This window comes from Chiloscyllium plagiosum, unplaced genomic scaffold, assembly GCF_037043375.1.
Source record: "Chiloscyllium plagiosum isolate Xiang-an unplaced genomic scaffold, Cpla_swu_hap1 HiC_scaffold_7, whole genome shotgun sequence".
NCBI lineage: Eukaryota > Metazoa > Chordata > Chondrichthyes > Orectolobiformes > Hemiscylliidae > Chiloscyllium > Chiloscyllium plagiosum.
Genome location: NW_028270145.1, coordinates 59,332,751 through 59,356,412, shown reverse-complemented (window position 1 = coordinate 59,356,412; position 23,662 = coordinate 59,332,751). Strand labels below are relative to the sequence as shown.

General features: G+C 41.7%; 1 protein-coding gene across 11 annotated transcripts in view; it reads right to left on the bottom strand.

The window, feature by feature from the left end:
- LOC122551601 (formin-like protein 2) overlaps positions 1-23,662 on the bottom strand; it is a 269,634-nt gene that overhangs the window by 101,709 nt on the left and 144,263 nt on the right. For all 11 annotated transcript variants that reach the window (XR_006312144.2, XR_006312145.2, XR_006312146.2 and 8 more), the window contains exon 2: positions 10,150-10,233. Coding sequence is in view for 8 of the 11 variants with exons in the window: in XM_043693750.2 (XP_043549685.2) it covers positions 10,150-10,233 (84 nt within the window). In the remaining 3 variants the exon portion in view is untranslated. The remainder of the gene's footprint in view (positions 1-10,149; positions 10,234-23,662) is intronic.

Sequence of the window (23,662 nt, the reverse complement as noted above, 5' to 3'; positions counted from 1 at the left end):
CACACCGCTTCCCAACACTGAGCACTGGCCTCAGTGGCAGTTCTCTAGCCATTTTTGGGAAGATTATGGCTGTGCAGTAATCTACCCCCAATTGACACTCAACTGACCCTACTGCTGTCAGGCAAGATTATTAGATGGTGGCATCAGAGGAGCCAGATCAACACTATATTCTCTAAGTTTCATCTAATTTTGCCTCCAAACCTATCCCCACTGTCTGGGAAAACAGTCCATAAACTGGACAAAACTATGGTTAGTGGAGCTGGATTTAGGGAACCATGAGATCATCTGAAGAACCCTCCTGAACAAATTCCCTGGATCAGGAAAGACATGTTTGCCCTGGAATGGATACAGTGCAGACCGATCAGAATAATGCCATGACTTAAATTATTATATAGTATCCATAAATAGGATTTGTATTCACTTAGATTTAGAAGGCTAGGTGGTTACCTAATAAACAAATTTAAAATGGTAAATATGCTTGGTAGGGTTGAATTGAATTTATTGTCATGTGTACCTAGGCATAGTGAGAAGCTTTGTCTTGCGAGCAATACAGGCAGATCACAGAGTTAAGTAGCATAGATAAGTAAATAATAGGTAAACCGCAGCAAAAACAAAAACACAGGTACAGGCGAATATTAAGAGTTTGAGAGTCCATTCAGTTTCTAACAACAGTAGGGTAGAAACTGTTTCAAAACCGGCTGGTGCGTGTGTTCAGGCTTCTGTACCTTCAGCTCGATGGCAGAAGTTGTAAAACAACATTGCCGGGGTTGGGGGTGGCTGGGGGTGGAATGGAGCTTTGAGAATGCTGGCAGCCTTTCCTTGACAGCGGGCCTGGTAGATGGATTCTCTAGATGGGAGATTGGCCTTTGTGATTGTCCGGGATGAGTTCACCACTCTCTGTAACCGTCTCCGATCTTGAATGGTACAGTTGCCATACCAGGTAATGATACATCCAGACAGAATGCTCTTGATGGTGCACCTATAAAAATTGGCAAGGGTATTCGCCGTCATGCCAAATTTCCTTGGCTGCCTGAGGAAGAAGAGACGTTGGTGAGCCTTTGTAACCAGCACGTCCACATGAAGAATCCAAGAAAGCCTGTTGTGGATGACCACTCCCAGGAGCTTGACACTGTCCACTCATTCCACCTCTGTGCTGTTAATGTGTAGGGAGGCATGAGTAACATCCCGCCAAAAGTCAATAATGAGTTCCTTGATTTTGCCGGCAGTGAGAACTACGTTGTTCTCTGTAGTCTGTTTTGTCGCCATCTGAGATTCGACAGACTATGGTGGCGTCGTCAGCAAACTTGTAAATGGCATTAGTCTGGCATTTAGCAACGCAGTCACGGGTATATAGTGAGTAAGTTAGGGGCTGAGTACGCACCCCTAGGGGGCTCCAGTGTTGAGTGTTAGTGAGGATGAAATATTGTCCCCAATCTTCACTAATTGTAGCCTGTGGGTCAGGAAACGAAGGATCCCCGCAGAGAGTGGGGCTTAGTCAGAGATCACTATGTCTAATAATCAATCAATCAATCAGTCTCGAGGGGATAATAGTGTTGAGGGCTGAACTGTAGTCATTGAGTAGGATTCTTACGTAGCTGTTCTTGGTATCAAGATGCTCTAGGGAGGAGTGAAGGGCAAGTGATATGGCTTCTGACGTGGAAATGTTGATCCGATATGAAAATTGGAGTGGATCAAGAGTAGTGGGGAGGCTGGAGTTGATTAATGCCATGACCAGCCTTTCAAAGCACTGCATTACCACCGAAGTTAGGGCCACTGGGTAGCAGTCATTGAGATATGCTGCATAAGCCTTCTTAGGCACAGGGATGCTGTTGTCCCTCTTGAAACAGGCAGGGACAGTGGCCTGCTGCAGGGAGAGGTTGAAGATGTCCAAGACGACTCTGCCAGTTGATCTGCGCATGCTCTGAGTGTACAGCCTGGTAACTCCATCTGGTCCCATCGCTTTCCTTGGATTCACATTAAGGATACCTGATCTGACCTCTGATGCAGTTACTGTTGGGATAGGTTGGTCAGGACTTGTTGGAATAGCTGTTACCTCTCCGCCGAAATTCTGTTCAAAGCGAGCATAAAAGGCATTGAGATGATCTGGGAGAGATGTTTCATCGTCTGCTATCTTGCACCCTCTCTTTTTAGAACCTGTGATGTCATTCAGTCCCTGCCATAGTAGCCGGGTGTCTGTCTGGGTCTCTAGTTTGGATTGGTATTGGTCCTTGGTTGTCTTAATGGTTATGCAAAGGTCATACTTGGATTCCTTATATTCCTGAGCCTCACACCTGGGTTTTTAGCAAGTTCAGTTTATCCCAATTCATCCAGGGTTTCCTGTTGGGGAACACCCAGATGGTCTTCCTCGGTATACAGTCCTCCACATACTTGCTGATAAAGTCTGTGATGGTGGTGGCGTACTCGTCCAAGATACCTGCGGACTGTTTGAACTTGGCCCGGATCAGCCGATTCCAGACAGCACCGGAGTTGATCCTCTGCCTCCTCCAACCAACACTGGACCTGTACCCGCGAGGGGGTCTCCTGTTTGAGCTATAGCCTGTAAGCCTGAAGAAGAAACACGGCATTGTGGTTGGACCTCCCGAAGTGAAGGGGGGTGGGATGGAGTGGTAGGCATCTTTCACAGTGGTGTAGTAGTGGTCTAAAATGTTCGAGCCCCTGGTGGGGCAGGTAATGTTCTGGTGGTACTTGGGCAACACCTTCCTTAGACTGGCTTAATTGAAGTCGCCAGTTACAATAAACAGGGCCTCAGGGTGTTCGGTCTCCAGGGTGTTAGTGGTGGAGTACAGCACATCCAGAGCTTCCTCAACCTTTGCTTGTGGCTACAAGGGTAACTATGAAGATGTTATTTCTTCTCATGGGAAATGGAGAATAAAATAAGCAATGCTAAAATTAGAAACAAGAACAGAAAATGCCAGAGAAACTCAGCAGGTCTGGCAACAGCTGTGGACACAAAGTACAGTTCTCTCTGCAGATGCTACCAAACATACTAGGTTTTTCCAGCAATTTCTGTTTTAGTTTCAGATTTTCAGCATTCGCACTTCTCAGTTTTATGCTAAAGTTAGAGCTTGGCCTTTTTGGTGTTACATCATAACTTCTTTTCTGCACAAAAAGTGGTGGAAATATGGAACTGTGCTCCTTGTAATTCCACATTTGTTGGGTCAATTAAACTTTTTATTGTTGATATTAATAGGTTTTGTTGGATAGGGATAACAAAGGATATGGAGGAAGATAGGTAAATTAAGTAAAGGTACTATGCAGCCATGAAAGAAATGTCAGACAGGCTTGAGGTACTGAAGGCCCTATGCCAGGTTCAATGCAATCAAGACTGTGATTCTCATATATTGACTCTTGAGGTAGTCCAGAGAAAGTTCACGAGGCTGACAAGAACATGGGGGGGGAGGGATCTTCCTGAGGACAGGTCAAGTCGGTTGGTTTGTACTCATTTGTAGTTTAATATAGGAAACCTTACTGAAATATATAAAATTCTTAAGTAAATGAGAAGAGGTGATTTCCCCTTGTGGGAGAGTCTAGGACCAGAGAGCAGAATCTCAAAATGAGGGGTCGCCCATTTAAGACAGAGATGAAGAGGAATTTCTTCTTATGCAATGAATCTGTAGAATCCTTTACTGCAGAGGGCTGTACAGGCTAGATCATTAAGTATATTTAAGGATGAGATAGATAAATTTTTAATCAGTAAGAAAATTGAAGGTGAGGGGGTTAAGGTAGCAAAGTGGAGTTGGAGATTATCAGTTCAACTATAGTCTCATTGAATTGGTGGAGCACACCAGATGAGCTACTCCTATCTCTTACAGTTATAGCTTATTCTTCTTTACAGACAGACCCTGAGATTTGACAGCAACTTTCTTCCACTCCAGCATTGTGGGTCCTGAGGAGATTGAATAGTTCAATACTGGAGGATGAAAGGGTTAATGCAATGGGAAGCACACCATCAAAAAGCTTTTGTATTCAACAGCAACTAATATATCTGGAGATTCAGCCTTGAACTTCCTCTCCATGTAGAATAACTCATTGTGGAGGAAGAAGGAGGGCGACCTATCTCCAATCTCACTTTAAACTTTCCTACTGGCAGGGAAAATAAAACTGGAGGGTGTTCCTTTGAAGAAAGGGGTGGGGCAACCTTGTCAACATTTTTCCTGACTGTTATGAAGGTCAGATTGTACCAAAGGGAAATAGCCTTTTAAACCAGGTAAAGACCTTCAGGTCATTTTTATAATGTCAGAAAAGACCACCAAAGATACTATCAACAAATGTATTTGTCATAACTCCTCTATCAAGAGGTACAAAATGAAATACCAAAGTTAGCCTTTAAATCTAGGCCCTCTGATCTCCAATCTAATAATTCAATGTTATGGCTGTTGCATTAAAGTCTGCAATTAATTAAGTTCCTGCCTACATTAACAGTTCATTTTATTTTGTAGAAGCATAATTTACTAAGCATTGAATATTAGGTCTACTATTAAGTTCCTGATGAAGGGCTTTTGCCCGAAACGTCAATTTTACTGCTCTTCGGATGCTGCCTGAACTGCTGTGTTCTTCCAGCACCACTAATCCAGAATCTGGTTTCCAGCATCTGCAGTCATTGTTTTTACCTACTATTAAGTTGGTTGGCCATAAAAAATAGGAAGGTTCAAAGTTTAATTCTCAGTCTGTGCTGTCAACTGTCAACTCAGTTAAGGTATCAAAATGCATTCCACAATTAGCCTCAGTGAAATGACCACATCTTTTTATTTCCTATGTTTTATACAACAAACTAAAAAAAGACGAAAATATCTTTAAACCAAGGAGACAGAGCAAGGAGATAGCTGCAGTTTTACAGATCATGTTTACTGGACACATTGTGAACTATATACAGTGTTGTGTTTTCCTGGAATCGTGAGAACAGAAGCAGACACCATGGAGCCGGTGAGTTCTGAACTGAAGGGAAACTGGCTAACAATAACATTCTGGTTGGCTGACCAGGTGACCGTGGCTTGCGTGGGGGCAGTGCAGCAAAGAATCCCCTCGCCTGCATCAAAAATAACTCTCACTCTGCTGAGCAGTGGTACCAGAAATCCTCCTGTCACAGCTAACTGCATTCTACTCATCTTCATCCAGAAATCTCCTGTTGCGGGAGGAATATAATGCCTCAAAGACAGTGAAAGGACAAATTCTCATAAAAGAGACGGTCGGTTGTGCAAATGACTTTGTGCCAATAGCAAAGATCTAAACTGGAACTGAAAGGAAGAAAAAGAAAGCAACTCATTGAATCCCGTGGCCCACAACAGTGCCATCCAATTGTTTCCCTGATTTCTTTTTTCACTCTTAATCTCCGTGTCTTGTCTCTGCCTATTTGTGAAGGTGGCACATTTAATGAAGAAGAGAGATTAATTTGTGGAGTTATTTTAGAAGTTCATATTTCGTACCTACCATTGATTAAACACTATTTGTATTAAACAGCTAGTTTTTTGTTAATTATACAACAAAGTCGCCTTCACAACTAGCAGCACTGTGGCTTGATGGTTCGCACTGCGGCTTGATGGTTCGCACTGCTGCCTTCACAGCACCAGGGCCACTGGTTCGATTCCAGCTTCGGGCAATTGTGTGTGTGGAGTTTGCACGTTCTCCTGTGTGTGCGTGGGTTTCTTCCGGGTGCGCCGGTTTCCTCCCACAATCCAAAGATGTGCAGGTTAGGTGAATTGGCCACGCTAAATTGCCCATAGTGTTCAGGGATGTGTAGGTTAGGTGCATTAGTCGGGGTAAACATTGAGCAACTAATGGGTTTGGGTGGGAGACTCTTTGGAGGGTCGGTGCAGACTTGTTGGGCCGAAGGGCTTTTTCCACACTATAGGGATTCGTAAAAAAAAAAGGTTAATATTATGGAATCTAACCAGAGTTCATCAGTCAGGTTACTATGACTACCTTAGATAGTTTTGACAAAATCTGGGAATCATGGGGCTCGATTTCCAGTGCACAACACCAGGGATACATGACACCTGCCTACGTAGGGAAACAGAAATGGACTGGCTCCTAAATTTTATCTAACAGCCACTGCTGGAAGTATTTTTGTGTCAATATTTTGCAGGGACCGATTTGACTTTGGTTCTCTCATCATTAATTAATTAAAGTGAATCATCTTGATACATAAATAGCCACTAAGATACTGTATTAAAGGGCAAAAAAAAACTCTGGAACACCAGTTTTCAGGGAAGGAAGAAACAAAAGTAGGGAGTTGACAGAGAATGCCACAAAAAAGTGAGGACCGACTCCACTGTCGACAGATTTTGATACCAAAGTTGAAATGCAGTAACTGATCAAATGGTGCATCTGGTAGCAATGTTACAGATCATGCAACCAATCAGTCGTTGTGGCTCATAGTCGCTTGGGTCTGTAGTGCACTTGTGATAATTTGTTGCTGAGCCAGCTCAGCTCACCATTTCGAGAGACAGGCAAACCTAGCTAATTGTAGCTGTTTGCAACCACTGAAGTCAGATACTTCAGGCTCCAGGTCAACACCAAACTTTTTGTTTTCGTTTAGTACAACTAAGTGTGACATCCCGGCAATAATTTCCTACCACATTTGGGAAACTGACAATGGGATCATTTCCAGTTCCCAACAGCACTCTTGCCTGTGGGGTGGAGGGAGATGTTACAGCATATTGTTTTCTCAGGTTGTTAATTAGCTGGAGGCCGATTCACAACCACAAGGGTGGTAAAGGGGGTGGGACTGAGAGAGAATGCGCAGGCTGAACTTAGACTTAAGCTTGTTATTTAACTTCATGAATGCAAACACCAGGTTCCCCAAAGAGCAGCTGAGGGCTGGCAATCAGGGCTGCTCTGAGCTTTACACACACTGACCAATATGTGAGGAGGTAGATCCTCTTTACAGAGGAGAAGACCTTCCTGTAAACCAAACAGACAGATGGAGGTGGCTGAGACCGTAAGCAGATAGTGTCAGAATGAACGGAGTCTAGTCTGGGAAAAGATTCAATAATCTTTACTCAAGTTCAGTGGAACACTGGGCCCTCATGACAGGCTCTGAATATTCAACTTCCAGCAGACACACTTGCTGAGTAGCCTAAGGGTGACTTTTATTTCTCTTGTAGGATATGTGTGTCACTGGCTGGGCAACATTAATTGCCCATACCTAGTTCCCTTGAGAAGGTGGCGGTGAACTGCCTTCTTGAACCACTGCAGTCCACCTACTGTGGGTTGACCCACAATACCCATAGAGAGGGAATTCCAGGATTTGACCCAGTGACAGTGAGGGAACAGTGATATATTTCCAAGTAAGGTTGGTGAGTGGCTTGGAGGGAAACTTGCAGGTGGTGAGCTTCCTATATATCCACTGCTCTTGTCCTTCTAGATGCAAGTGAATTGGTGAATTTCTATAGTATGTTGTTTAGATAATACAGACTGCTACTGATAGAGCGAGTGGATCCTTGTTAATGTGGTGCCAATTAAGTGGGCTACTTTGCCCTGGATGGTGTCAAGCTTCTTCTTGAGTGTTGTGGAGTTGTACCCATCCAGGCAAGTGGAGAGTATTCCATCAGAGTCCTGACTTCTGCCTTGTGGATGGTGGACAAGGTAGCCAAGTGGGGAGTTATTCTCTGCAATATTCCCAGTCGCTGACCCGCTCTTGTAGCTACTGTATTGACATGGCAAGTCCAGTTCAGTTTCTGGCTAATGGCAACCCCCAGGTTGTTGATAGTGTGAGATTCAGTGATGCTAACATGACTAAATGACAAGGACAGTGGCTAGATTGTGTCTTATTGGAGATGGTCATTGCCAGCCATTTATGTGGCACAAATGTTACTTACTACTTGTCAGCCCAAGCCTGGATTTTTTTTAGATCTTGTTGCATTTGGACGCAGACAGCTTCACTATCTGAGAAGTCGTAAATAGTGCTGAACATTGATGATTGCACAATGATCATCCCCACTACTGACCTGATGATGGAGGAAAGGTCATTAATGAAACAGCTGAAAATGGTTGGGCATAGGACACTACCCTGACGAACTCCTGCAGAGACGTCTTGGAGTTGAGATGATACGGTTGTTGGAGGTAGAGTAGATTTTGTCATTTCTATTGTATACAACCGGTACAGCATTCCTATGGGACCAAGGTGCTACATGGCCAGCTCAAACTAGACAATCATACACAGGGTGGCATAAAAGTGCACAAGAAGTGCAAAACACTACAAATTACAGTGTAACAAAAGAATGATAATTAATAGACATTGTTCTAGCTGCAATTTGAAGTTGCGCAAAGAATTTCAGATGGTAAAGAGTCCGAACATACTGTGTTAAGGAGCCTGATGGCTTGGGGGAAGAAACTGTTGCACAGTCTGGCTATGAGAGACCAAATGCTCCCTTATCTTCTGCCAGATGGCAGGAGGGAGAAGAGTTTGAGTGAGGGGTGTGTGGGGTTCCACAATGTTCTTAGCCTTTCGGATACAGCGTGTGGTGTAAATGTATGTTATGGAGGGGAGAGAGATCCGATGATCTTCTCAGCTGTCCTCACTGTCTATGTAGTGTCTTACAATTCCAAATGGTGCAATTCCTGCACCAGGCAGTGATGCAGCACTTCAGGGTACTCTCAATGAACCCTCCATAGAATGCGGTGAGGATGGGGGATGGGCTTTCCTGAGTCTGGGCAGAAAGTAGAGACATTGCTGGGCTTTCCTATCTATGGAGTTGATGTTGAGGGTCCGGGTGAGATTCTCCGCCAGGTAGACGTCAAGAAATTTGGTGCTCTTCACGATCTCCATGGGGGGAGCCATTGATGTTCAGCGAAGTGTGGTCACTCCATGCCCTCCTGAAGTCAACAATTGTTTTGTCCGCACTCAGAGACAGGCTCTGCACCAGTCCCTTAGCCGCTGCATCTCCTCTCTGTATGCTAACCTGTCATTCCTGCTGATGAGACCCACTATGTTGTGTCATCTGCAAACTTGATGATGTGATTCGACCTGTGAATTGCTGCAGTCGTGTTAGCAGGAAGAACAGTACAGGACTCCAACCAGCAGAGAGTTTGCCCCCAATTCTAATTAATTTAGGTTTTGCTCAAGCTCCTTGATGCCACACTCAGCTGAATACACCACTTTCCTTTCCATAAATGATATGATCAATTTTGCAGCAAATCCAATGGCAAAGACTGCTTCTGCATTAATGTTTGTACAGCAGGTTCTGCATTTCAGTCCGTTGGTACCTCCACACTCAGTGTGACTGCCATGTGCATCTTAGCCACGAGCCAAGACAAGTGAGCAAGCTGACTCCATCTCCACCATATCTTTGTCAGGTTCTTATGACACAGTTCCTGACTGGATTCTCATTCTCCACAAACCTCAGCAACTTATCAAACTGTGACTACCCCAGCTCTGCTGGGAAAACTGAAGACTCCCAAAACTATGTGGCTGCAATATTTTGAAGGATCTCCTGTTTTTCAACATCTCCCAAGTTGGATTGTTGTTCTCATGAGCAGACATATGACATGTAAACACTACGATCTGGCTGGGGTTTCTGTTAATGCTGCCAGGAACTCTTTGGAATTCTGCTCTCTTTCACTCAAACAAAATATTATCAAACCGAATGAAGACATTATTGTATGGAAAATTGTTTGGTGATCCCATTATCACTGACAATTAATCAGACATGTTTTTGGTTAATACAAAACATGTGTCAATGTGTTTTTCTATTGTTTGTTATCACGAGAAGGTACAGTTCCCATCCTTCCAGTGGCATGACTATTTGTTTTTACTTCGTAGCTTTGGCTTTGCAAAATGTGGAAGTTACATCAATAATCCTAACGTCTGTGACAGGAGCTTTACAGCGTGTGTACACTTTCGTTTTGTTTAAAACAGCCAACTGTCAACATTATTCCATTTATTAAACAAAAAACCATAATGGATTGCAAACAAATTATTTATCCCATGTGAGGTATTTAAATCCATGGCAGTCACAATAAACAAACAGAACAAACCCAGATGCTTGACACGGAACTGAGAACCACTCAGACATCAGCAATGAAACAGGCCAATCAGTTCACTCCATATATTCAATGCTAAAGCTACCCATATCCCCGCCCTTTCACTGTACCCTTTATTCTATGAAGCGTGTTTTAAATTGGTTTTACCTGATCACAAATGAGCTCCCACTTCTTCTCATTATCGTACTGCCTCAGCAATCTCGCTTTATCAGGAGGAAGATTCATAGAGTTCTGCAAAAAATAAAGGGACAAAAGGCTTACTACAATAATTTAGCAAAAACAATTAAAATTTTACATGAGAGTGTTTAATAGCTCAATTCATGTTGTAGTGATTAATAGTGCTATTAATGATAATGTAGCAATTATGGGATCAGCTGAAAATCTACAGTTAATTCTGTTGCATTGTCTATCCAGGGCATTGTCAGTTTTAAAGAATTAATGATACAACAAATTTTACTATAATATCAGATGACCAGCATTCATATACATGCCAACCATCAACATTTCACCCTGACACTAAGCATGGCTGCTCAAGATCAGAAAGGCAATGTAGAATTAGCCTACTGAAAAACAGAAACTAGGATATTCAGTTTCAGTGACTCAGAGTTTACGTCAGGAAAACATACAGTATTCTGCCTCATTCTTTCATCCACTGAAGTTATCAACTTGAAAATCAAAATGTGGAAGGTTCACAATTTCCCACTGTGTGTGCGTGGCATGTGCCGGGAACATTAAGAACAAAACCCAGATTTCTGTTACACAGTTTTGAGATTAGATTAAATTCCCTCCAGTGTGGAAACAGGCCCTTCGGCCCAACAAGTCCACACTGACCCTCTGAAGAGTAACCCACCCAGTCCTACTTCCCTCTGACTATTGCACCTAACACATGGCCAATTCACCTGACCTGCACATCTTTTGGACTGTGGAAGGAAACCGGAGCGCCTCCATGCAGACACAGGGAGAATGTGCAAACTCCACACAGACAGTCGCTCAAGGCTGGAATTGAACCTGGGACCTTGGTGCTGTGAGGCAGCAGTGCTAAACACTGAGCCACCGTGCCGGTTTAATTTTACTGGAGGGTGAAAACTTGCCAGGGAAAATTTTGGTCAACACCACAACTCAAGCTTGACTACACAAAGAGAATGAGGCAACATTAACTGGCACTTTACTAATGAGCTCATAGCCAAATAAATGACAGCAGTATATCATGGTAACAAATTCTAAGCCACAGAAAATGAACCCAGATACATTCACATCAGGCCTGTGCGACATAGCCAATCCACTGTTAAAAATGAGAAAATTTTAATATCGAACATTAATGAACTTGGACTACGTATGTAAAATTCTGAATCGTAAAACCCATCTGTCTCCAAATGTCTATTTTCAAATCAAAATGAGAGCAGGCGATCACCCACTTTCAGAATGAGGGTTTGCAATTCAATTAAAATAAAGTTGGTGCCTGATATTTAATCCCATTTTAATTTTAACCTTGGCTAGCTAGGTTTTCAGAACTTGAATTGGGAAATGTGTCCGCTGAAAAATAACCTGCTTCATTAACACTACACCTGCAAACCAACAACAATCCGCATTGCTAGACCATTTCAATTTCCTGCCTTCCCAATCCCACTCTGCAAACTCAACATTTCTAATCTCCATCACGTGGCTACCAGACTGCTCTTAGTCTATAATCTCCATCATCTCAGCCTCTGATTTGCCTCCACTAAGCATCACCTCCCTGTTTTAGCTTGGCTTTGTAGTTTGATCACCCTATGCTCCAGACTCTGATATTCCCCCTTCTCCCCCCCCCGATCTCCCGACTTTGTATGCTGATCTTCTTCCAAACCAAACCCCTGACTTTCCCAAGCTCTTAGACTGGGAGCGATCACCAAAGTCTATATTGACAACCAGAGTCTAAATAAATCTGGACTTTTGTTCTTTTGGCTTTGCTAACCTTAAAACATGTGTCGTCCTCAGCACTACTCCAGGTTCTGCCTCAGTTAATATCTCTGAGAAATCCTATCAAAGATCAGTGATTATCTCCACAATACAGATATGCCAACATTTTGAATTCTGCAGATTATCTGGTTGAAAATAATACCAGCTGGAACCATTTTCAAACATGGACTAGTAAAATTCCATAAAGCTTTCAACTGCAAGGTGAATGGCAAGACTCAAAAGTCAAATTTAAATGTATATCTTAAACTTCCTTCTAAGAATACGGTGATATTTTGTAATAGAATGAACATAAAAATGTGATTAAGATATTAAGGATAGGATTAAGAAACAGTAGATAAAGAGACTCGTAGTGACTATATGACTAAGGCATGTAATTCAGTACGACATGATCAACAGAGGCAATCATGCGTTTACATGTCACAAGCAGTGCTAATGAATGTCACTGCTACCCTCAGTCTTTATACGACAAGTGACTCAGGATATCCGGGCCATCCAGCATTTCTGTCTTTCTCCTATGATCCATCCATATATGTAACACTTGCTGTTTATATCAGCATATAATCATTTTTGATGGTACAAGAATCTAAACCAACAGTCACTTGTAACAAGAAGTACTATTATTAAAATATATGAAACCCATTCGCTATACATTACTTTTGGCACATTTACTGTAAATCCCGAATTCTTCCAAATGCATCAAATTATACTTAAAATGTTGCTTTATGAAGGAGGTGTGCTGCAAAAACTCTCATTGTTTAACACATCTAAATTCAATCACTTCTAAAACCTCGTGTAGTTTCCCTGCTAAGTATAACCAATGAGATATTGGGGCTTGTGTAAGATGCCCCAGAGGGAATCACACTCACGGAATAAGTCAGATGTGGTTAAAACACTAATCTGATTCTACGCATGAGCTATCAAACATAACATTAGCCCCAATACGGTCATCATAAAGTTTAAAATGAAGGCAAGCACATGTCTCACTATATTCTCCAGGTCACACATAACACAATTTGATTTTGGATTTAACTGAAAAAGTCAAATGTGAATTCAGTCCCAAGATACTGGCAATATACCTGCAATAGTTTGTAAATCTGCACAGAATGGAACATATTCAGTTACTGTAAAATGCAAGCCTGAACTTTGGGCCCATTTTCAGAGACATTCTTATCATCAGTTTTTATTTGAGTTACCAAGTGTTGTGGCAATATGAGAATGCAATTTAATGTCGTTTCTGAACAGCCCAAGTGCAAAACTACCCCCAAAATTAAATAAAACATCAAATTATTCTTGTTGCAGCTTGGTCTTGACTTTTTTTTAAAAAAAAAGGAGCTCACATAAACAATGTCACTATTATCCCAGCTACGGTTCAAAAATCAGTTTAATCAAAATTGTAGCTAATGTTCTGGAAACATTGCGTGACCAGCTGTAACAAAAATAATGCTTTGCAGTAGAGGTATTTCGGGAAAGCTTCTCAATTTGCTGGCTGCACATGTAAAAGGTGCATTAATCAAATTTGTAAAGTAAATCTGAAATGCCTTTTAAGAATTCATACCACTTCACTTCAAAGTGAGAGTACAACCCAATGATTTGTTTTTTGTGTTTCACCTAACTTGCAGGCAAAGTTTGATTGTTAATGAGTAGAAGCACTTAAGTTAACTTCAAACAGGCATGAAGTTGGTGAACCCATCAAGTATGTTTAAAGAGTTACAGGGAACTGAATTCTTCCCCTCATCACCACTTTTTTCTGGATTTGGAAAATGGCTGCTGATTTCACTTGGGAAAGTTATTTAATGATCCAGAAAGTATGACTGCACAAATGCAACTAAAGAAGATGTCAACAACTATATTACAGTCATTCATTTCTAGAAGATTGGTTGAGCTCAGCACGCCTTCAATCCTGAGATTACAATTATTCTTTATTCAGTCAAGGGCTGTGGGCTTCGAACAACCAGCATTTAATGTCTATCTCTAACTACCTTTGAGAGTTGCCTTCCTGAACCATTGCAGTCCATTTGCTGGAGGTAGACCCATAATGCATCAAGACTTTGTCACAGTAACACTGATGGAATGACAACATGTTTCCAAGTCAGAATGGTCTGGAGTTTGAAGGGGAACCGAGTGTCGTTCCCATTTATCTGCTGTCCTTGTTCTTCTTAGTGATAATGGCCAAGGGTTTGGTTTGGAGGATTGTGCCTAAGCAAGGTTGATGAATTTCTACTTTGCATCTTGGAGTTGACACACATTGCTGGTAATGTGTGTTGGTGTTAGAGGGAGTGAATGTTTTTGGAGCTGCATCTGGCAGGTGGGAAACATTCCATCGCACTCATAACTTGTGCCTTACAGACAGTGGACAGGCTCCCAGGAGTGAGGTAAAGATTAGTTGCTGCAGGATTCCTAGCCTCCGGACTGTTCTTGAAGCCACTGAATTTATATGGCTAATCCAGTTCTGTTTCTAGATCTGCTGCCCTTGACCTTCTCAAAAAAAGTGGTCATGGACTTGGAAGATACTATGAGGATCTTTAGTGAATTTCACCTCCAAATCATTAATATAGATATTGTAAACACCTGGCACCCAAGTGCTTATCTTACAGTACCTCATTAGTCACAGTCTGCTGACACAAAAATGACCATTAATTCCTGCCCTGTTTTATCTCTTAGCCAATGATTAATCCATGCCAGTACATTAAATGGTGCTATACGTTTGCTAACCAACCTCCTGGGGGTGTCCTTATCAAAGTCTTCTGAAAATAATATACTAACAACAAGGTTACCTCTGATTACAATGGGATCTTGATCAGATGGGCCAATGGGCTGAGACATGGCAGATGAAGTTTAATTTAGATAAATGTCAGGAGCTGCATTTTGGGAAAGCAAATTTTAACAGGACTTATACACTTAATGGTAAGGTCCTAGGGAGTGTTGCTGAACAAAGAGACCTTGGAGTGCAGGTTCATAGCTCCTTGAAAGTGGAGTCGCAGGTAGATAGGATAGTGGAGAAGGCATTGGATATGCTTTCTTTTATTGGTCAGAGTATCGAGTACAGGAGTTGGGAGGTCATGTTGCGGCTGTACAGGATATTGGTTAGACCACTGTTGGAATATTGCGTGCAATTCTGGTCTCCTTCCTATAGGAAAGATGTTGTGAAACTTGAAAGGGTTCAGAAAAGACTTTCTAGGATGTTGCCTGGGTTGGAGGATTTGAGCTATAAGGAGAGGTTGAATAGGCTAGGGCTGTTTTCCCTGGAGCGGAGGCTGAGGGGTCACCTAATAGAGGTTTACAAAATTAGGAGGGGCATGGATAGGATAAATAGACAGTCTTTTCCCTGGGGTGGGGAAGTCCAGAACTAGAGGGCATAGTTTAGCGTGAGAGGGGAAAGATATAAAAGAGACCTAAGGGGCAACGTTTTCACTCAGAGTAGTACATGTATGGAATGAGCTGCCAGAGGAAGTGGAAGAGGCTAGTACAATAGTTGAAAAATGTGGTGCTGGAAAAACACAGCAGGCCAGGCAGCATCCGAGGAGCAGGAGAATCGACGTTTCGGGCATAAGCCCTTTTTCACTAGTACAATTGCAAAATTTAAAAGGCATCTGGATGGGTATATGAATAGGAAGGGTTTGGAGGGATATGGGCTAGATTGATTGGGATATCTGGTCGGCATGGACAAGTTGGACTGAAGGGACTGTTTCCATGCTGTACATCTCTATAACTCTATGAATTGTGTTTTATCAATTTTGGAATAATTTCCTCAAAAGGTTCTAATTTTGTCAAATAGGATTCCCTATTCAGGAATCATGCTGACTATGCCCAATCGGATCACTTTTATTGAAGTGACTATTTATCACATCCTTTATGATAGATCTTAGTATCTTTCCTGAAGTAAGGCTGACGGATCTGTAGTTCCTCGTTTTTACCCTTTCTCCTTTCTTAAATACGACTAATATTTGGAATCTGCAGGAACCATTTCACAATCTATGGAATTTTGGAAGAGGATTGCCATGTACAGCCATCTCCACAGACACCTCTTTCAACTCTCTGGGATGAAAACTGTAAGGAATCTTATTCTGGGATCTTATCAATCTTTAGCCCCATTAATTTCTCCAATACAACCTTCTGACCGATACAAATTTTCCTCAACTTCTCAGTCTCTCCTCATGTCATTTGAATATCAAATTCTGGGAGATCTCTAGAAACTTTCTCAGTGAAAATTGATACAAAGCAATCATTTAGCTTATCTGCCATTTCTCTGTGCCCCATTATAAATTCCTCTGGCTGTTTTTTAATGGACCCATTTGTTTTAGCCAAACCTTTCCTTTGTATGCACCTGTAAAGAAAATTTACAACTCAATGCTCAGATTTTACTATTTCAGGCCACTTTGTAAGCCTCTTCGTTTAATCTTATACAATCCTTAATTTCCTTTGTCAGCCATGATTGACATTATTAATTAGCCCATTTTCGTGACATAATACCTCAACCAAAATGCTCTGCCCTCTAGTCAGCTCTTCAACCTGCTGCTCTAGAAAACCATCTCTAACACACTCCAGATACTGATCCTCCACAGCTTGTGCTCAAATTGATTTACCCAGTCTATATGCTGATCAATACTCTGGTTGATGATAGGGAATTCAGTGATAGGTACATTGTTGAATATTCAGGAGAGGTGGTTGGATCTTTTCATGAAGATGGTCATTACCTCGCATTTATACAGGACAAGCATTACATGCCACTATCAGCACAAATCTGAATGCTATCCAAATGTTACTGCAATCAGGCATAGATTGATAATCAGCCTGTTTCCTTCATTATTAAAAACAAACACCATCCTAGAACAGGCCATGCCTTGCTTCCTCATGGGGTGGGCTGCTGTAGCCCAGAGCAGGACTGTAGTGATGGAAAAGGAAAGGTTGGACTCTCTTAAGTTACTATTTTTAAGTTAATGGGGATGATGCTGATGCATGGCAACAGCAGAAACTTTTCACTGTATTTTCTATAGAACACACATGACAAAAAAGGATTCAATTCATCACTGACAGGTCCAGTTGTGAACAGGTGCCTATAATCAACCACAAACTGTATCGCTTTGAACATGGGACAATAGAATTAAGTTTCCTCTTTCAGCAGAGCGTACGTCAGCACAGGCTAAATCACAAAACTGCTGTATGCTGTTATGGTTTAACTTTGTTGTTATAAAGACCAAGTTGAGAAAGACAGATTTTCCATTTTGGTAAACAAAACCTTTCTTTGAGTCAATGGTTTCGAGTCTACATCAGCTTCAGAACCAGCTCAGTGTTTTCCCATTACGGATGAGCTCAGGGGCATGAAACAGTTTCAATTTCATTTAACACCCACAGGTCTTGCACCAAATTCCATTTGTAGTAAAAAAAGGCCTAGACTTTAGCAGTGTGCTAACAGTGTTCTGTTTTTGTTAACCCCTCCCCCCCCACCCCACCAACCTTAGGACACAAATTGTTCAGAGCCTGCTGAATTAAACATAATGTACTGGCTGTGCATTAAAGTGGACAATCCCTGCACAGTGAGATTTTCTCAACATTTTCTTCTAAACTAATATACAGAAAAGCATTTAAATATTTATATAATGCGAACTACCAAAACATATTCAATAACTTATTGTTTATACTGACTATGCATTTCAGGCAGCAAGTTCTGATGGGACCTGTGGGGGACTAGAAGCTGCACAGTTTAGCGGTCAAAGGCTATACGTTATGGGTGCAGGAGTGAAAATGTAGGCCAGGATCTGATTTTCACTACTGTCTCCATTCCCAAACTGGTTTGCTCCCTTGTGCAAATAGGAACAGCCTATTTTTCTGCAATTGTTATGGAGGCAGACCAGCTTTTAAAAGGATTCATGGTTCACAACACCAACAGAGGTGTTGTTGTAAACCCTAGTCTGAATGAAAGAACCATTTCATTCAGAACTTGAACATGCACACATATGGCCCTTCATCCTCTCTGAGCCAAGCTCTACCTATCCTATAACCCCTTAAAACCTTCATTGATAAGGCTATGGCACTTCCACGCCCATTGCCCACTGTACAGAACCAACAAACACGAAAGTGACAACAGCAAGTGTTAAAAAGTGTCTTTAAAAAGACATTGATTTGTAACTTTCCTACTTCTTAAAAAGAAAACTCCTTACAGGCCAATAAAGAGGTCAGTTTATGGCTCCCACACTGTGGGTCAGGGCTTTTAGACCAGCAGAGTTTTAATGGTCTGGCTGAGCTACGGCTTCCTGCCTGTAAGAATCATACAGCTACCACCTCCCCATGCTTAACAAGCAAGGGACTTAGTCATCTAGGCCCCATTACCATTTTGAGAGGTTCACAGAGTCTTCCCAACTCTGCGAAAATTCATGGTCGGGCATTTCACCTGAAAGAGTGGGCTCTCAGGCAATTAAATTCTTGGCACACGAAGGAAATAAAAATCACTTTTTACAACTTCATTCGACAGTGCCTTTGCACAGCACCAAGATGTGGCACCATTCAGGAAGGTCACCTTTCAGCAATTCAAGGCAGGGCTTATGCAAACAGAAATGAAAAAAAACTATTGATTTGTTTCAATACATCATGCTCAAGTAGTTAAACAGTAAAAGCTGTTGTAAGCTTTTTGTTTCATGGTCAGTTATTGTTCATACTTTCCCAGACAGATATCTAACAGTGCTCTGGGAAAATAAAAGCAAGTGATTTTGTAACAACATTGATTACAATGTTATCATTCAATTTGGTGAATTTATTCAGTTAAGCAAGACTTGTGCACTGGCTAATGGTCAAAAGCAAATAAAACACACAACACAATCACAAACCAGCTCTTAAAATTTATTTTCCACCAAGCCAATCCTTTGTCTAGCTTCACGGGTCAAACTGAAATAAAATGGCACTTTTCCACAGCTTTAAAAGGGACTCAAAAAGAAAGGAAAGAAAAACTTTGTGCTGGTTTTGTGATCACTGGTCGTCTCAAAAACACTTCGCACACAATGAAGTTCTTTTGAAGTGTTGTCAAACGTTTTAAGAAAATGACAACCAACTTGCACATAGAAAGCTCCCACAAATAGCAATTTGATAACCATAGAATAGTGCAGAAAGAGACCATTCATCTCATCTTGCCTGCACCGACCTGCCAAAGAGCATCCCGCCCAGTCCCCATCCCTATCTCTATAACCCATACACACCTTGGCTAATCCACCTAACCTGGACACTATAGGAAATTTAGCATGATCAATCCACCTAACTTGTACACCTTCGGCTGCGGGAAGAAACTGGAGAACCCAGCAAAAAACCCATACAGACACAGGGATAACATCTAAAGTCCACAAAGATAGTCACCTGGAATCAAACCCAGGTTCCTGGTGCTGTGAAGTAGCAGTGCTAACCACTGAGCCACCATGCCACCCTAAGATGAACAGAGTTGGCTTTTGTCATGTTGACTGAGGAGCAAATATTTACCAAGGCACCCTGCTCATCTCTGAAACAACATAATGGGATCTTTCCATTCACCTGACACGGCAGACTAAACCAAAACAAAAATAAAGAGCTAGAAAAATCCAGGTCTGTCAGTTTGTGGACAGAGAAATCAAGTTAACGTCATGATTCCTATGAGTCTTCTGCAGTTTCGCAGAAGAATCATGGGACTTAAAACTTTAACCCTTCTTTCTCTCTCCATAGATGCTGCCAGACTTGCTGAGTTTCTGCAACACTTTTTGTTTTTGTTTCAGATCTCCAGCATCTACAGTTCTTTGCCTTCGAGGGCAGACAAGGACTCTAATTAACTTGTCAACCGATGACTGCACATCAAACAATGTAATACTCCCTCAGTGCTGCACTCGAGTGTAAATGTTGGTTTTGTGCTTATGTCTCGAGTGGTCCTTGAATCAAAACCATCTGACACAGAAGCAGAGTTCTATCAACTGAGTCACAGCTGACACATTCAGGAAAGTTAGGAACACTAGAGAGTCAGTCTACACTGCTTGAAATTATGTATTTCCCAATGTTTTTCCCATCCACAAAATGAAATTCCTCACACAATCAGACTACTCTGGTTCACTCCTAAAAGGAAGACCCTTTCAAGAACCAGAATGTGACCTTTTTTATGACTATTTATTAATTTATTGGATATGGGCATCATTGTATAGTCCAGAATTTATCATTTTAAAATGTCATGGGGCATGACTCGTAAGTTTTTTTTGGCTAAGTGTCAATTTTGTCAGGTTTTGTAGAGTTTCTCACTTTGTGAGGCCTAGCATGTTTTCCCAACACAGTTTATTTAACTTGCTTCATTAAGTAGCTACATAACCCCACAGCGCCCCTCCCATCGGATTCTTGCCCCAATCTACCAGGACTCCTGAAGAAGAGCTCATGTTCGAAACGTCGACTCTCCTGCTTCTCGAATGCCGCCTGACCAACAGTGCTTTTCCAGTGCCACACTTTTCAACTTTGATCTCAAGCATTTGCAGTCCTTACTCTCTCCCAATCTACTGTTCGCTGTGCACAGAATAGTTTGCCATTGCCAGGTTATCCTGGAGTGGACTGGAATTCCTGGCAAAATATTTAAAAGGCTGTTGTGCACTCAGGCAAACACACAGTCTGAAGTTGCTCTATGCAGTTCCTGATATTTGTCTAGATAAGGCAAACAAAGAGAAATTTTCAGGGATTTAGAGGTCCTAATGGATGAGGGGTTATAGAGGTGGGATGTCCTTTTACCAGGACCAGCAGAGGCAGCCACAGTACCTCAATATGCCAGTTTGGCATGCAGTTGCCACCCAGGTCTAAGCCATCTGGAAGAATGCAGAGCATTGTAGGAAGTAGACCTTTGCTATTCCACCAGGAATTAAGTGCTAATACCAATATCTCTCACTCACTCTACTTCTCAGACTGTACCCACCTCCCACTACATCTTATGCTCTAACACTTTCATGACTGCCGACAACTTCGCTCATTCGCTCTCACCCATGCCAAACTCAGAAGAATTAAACCTGCATACCCTCTGTGCTGCCTAATCACACTGTCTCATCCACACCAAAAGTAACAGCTATGCCACACACTTTCACCTCCCTTAATAACTGCCATTCTCAGAAAGCAGCCCATAATAGGGCAGGAAGAGTCAAGAGGAGTGGCCAGTTGCCCACCATTGGGCTCCTCAACTGGGTGGAGAGAGCCCAGGCTCTAACTGCCCAAGTGAACATGTCCAGGCCTGCAGACTGATGGTATTAGAGACTGCTCTTGACTTACCATACCTTGACCAAAGGTTTGACTTAGGACTGTTGACAACCATGATCATTCCTTGCTGAGAGGCAAGGCAGGGATGATGTGAAAATCCATTAGGCTCAAAGTGAGTGAGCACTAAAAGAGCAAGTGAACAGCCTGGAGGTGCAGCCTGGTCCAGTCCATGAGCTGGGTATATGCTGCACCTAATCATAAAGTGCCCTTGCTGCATCATTACAATGATAGTTGCCATTGTACTTTGGAGGTGCAACATTGACTTGCAGAATCAACTAAGAATGCGTCAGAGATGAGTCCCGCGGGTTCTAAGAGGTTGGCATATGTTGGATACCAACATCCTTCAACATGGGAGACAGGTGATGGGCACCTATGGAACACACCCCGAGATGCTGGTGCCCAATGTCCAACATGGAAATCTTTTGGAGCAAGATGTCAAGCTCAATTCACCAGGTATCTGCTTTGCCGCCAGCATTAAAAATTCTCAGCATCCAATTAGATTGCAGCAGGAGGTTATGATGGAAGCTTCATACTAATCAGGCAAGGTTTGCAGTTAATAAAGGTCCTTTACAAGCAATAATCCCCCTGAATATGCAACTCCCTGCTCCCTGGCGAAAATCTCGCCTCAACATCTAGAACTTAAAAGATGCGGCAAGTTGCTCCTGACATCAAGATAGGTCTTGTTGGACTCCTCACACAATTTTGCCAGGTTTTTTGCTATTGCTGATGTGGTTCAAGCCCCTATAAGATCCTGAGCATGTATTTTGTTTGGACACTGGTAAGCTGATCAAAAGGTACAAGCCTGCATGTTTACAAAAGGTAAAATTATATCTAGAAATTAAACTATTCAATGTTTATTTCTGACTTAATATACCAAGCTATTTAAGGTTACACAAACAGCAAGAACTCCATTCAAAAAAATGGAAGCTTGAATATAATTGAGAAGCTTTAGTGAAAGAATTCTATGTTCTCAAAAGCCTTGTTATAATCAGATCAACATCTATAAATCATTCCCAGCTGACTGGTGGAGAGTTGATAGGACTGCAGCAGACTGACATTAAAGCTCATTTCAAGGAAGCTAATCTGATTTTTTTCAAATCAGCTCAGTGAAGAAGCAACCTGCTGGGATTGACAAATAATTTTTCAAGAACAAATCATATTGAGAAATGAGCAGCTGAGAGAAACTTCACACAGCCCAAATCAAAGTATGACTTTTTAGAACGTTTTTATGCAAGTGGGTGGAGACAAGAATTTACTGCCAATGATGGGCAAATCTTCTGGGACTATATTCAACAGCACACATGTTTTATTTGCGAACTTTGTCGTAATTGGTTTATGATTTCAAATGTGAAAACAAATTTCTCTTCCAGCATTTTATCCTAAATTTTGCACAGCTTGTAAGGTCAAGATATCCAGATTGAATCATTTCCCTACTTGAGTTTATCTATTCTAATATTTGCACAAGTTGCCTTGTAGAAGTGCCCTTAAACAAACACTAATGAACATAGTGTGACTCTATTCTATATATCCAGTTCCAACGAACAAAAATAAAATTCCTTCAAAACACCAGTTGTTTCAGGATTATATTTTTATCCTCTAGCATCTGATTCAATTCAGCTTGTTCTATATCATCATCACTTACTTGTGCAGCCTTCCTTCACTATTTTTCTGCAAATTAAGGCAAATGACCTTTGCATTTTTGTTTCAAAGAAACCTACTCCAGCACAATTTATTTTGCTGTCAACATTCAAAATGGTGTGCTGTATTCCAAACATCGCTAAAAATTAAAATGAGCAGTTCTTAAAGCATGTCCACAATAGCTCCAAACTGTATGAATTTTTAACAAATCAACACTAACCATATCCAAGATCCTTTACTTTTTCACACTTTCTGGCAGACAGGTATTCATTCTATAATGTAAAGTTTACTTATGTTGAAATCGATCTCCCATTCTTTAACTCCGTTGGAGTGCTACAGATTTCTCGGAATGTCATTGTTCACACTCAAAATAGGTCACAGAATACAGCTTGATGCTATTATACATCTCAGAAAAATCACTAGGATTTCTCTCATTCATTAATATTGATACTATGGAATTCCAAACATACTCCATCAATCCCTTCTACTCAGAATGAGTACTACTTTATAATATTCAGTTTTCACGACAATAATCGAGATTTTGCTGGCAATTTTTTATGTACAATTTCCATTCAGCAGCAATGAGGAGGTTGAACAAACTCACTCCACTACATTTTTTTTATTACCGAATCGGCCTTTCCATCAAATGTCCCTTTCCATAACACGTTACACAACACCATTGGGTTTGGGTAGGTTGCTCTTCGGAGGGTCGGTGTGGACTTGTTGGGCTGAAGGGCCTGTTTTCCACACTAAATAATCTAAACAAAATCTGTCCAACATTTCCTGGGTATTCCGCAGCTTTTGGTCCTGTGTACCTTCTTCTGGAGTTCCAGGA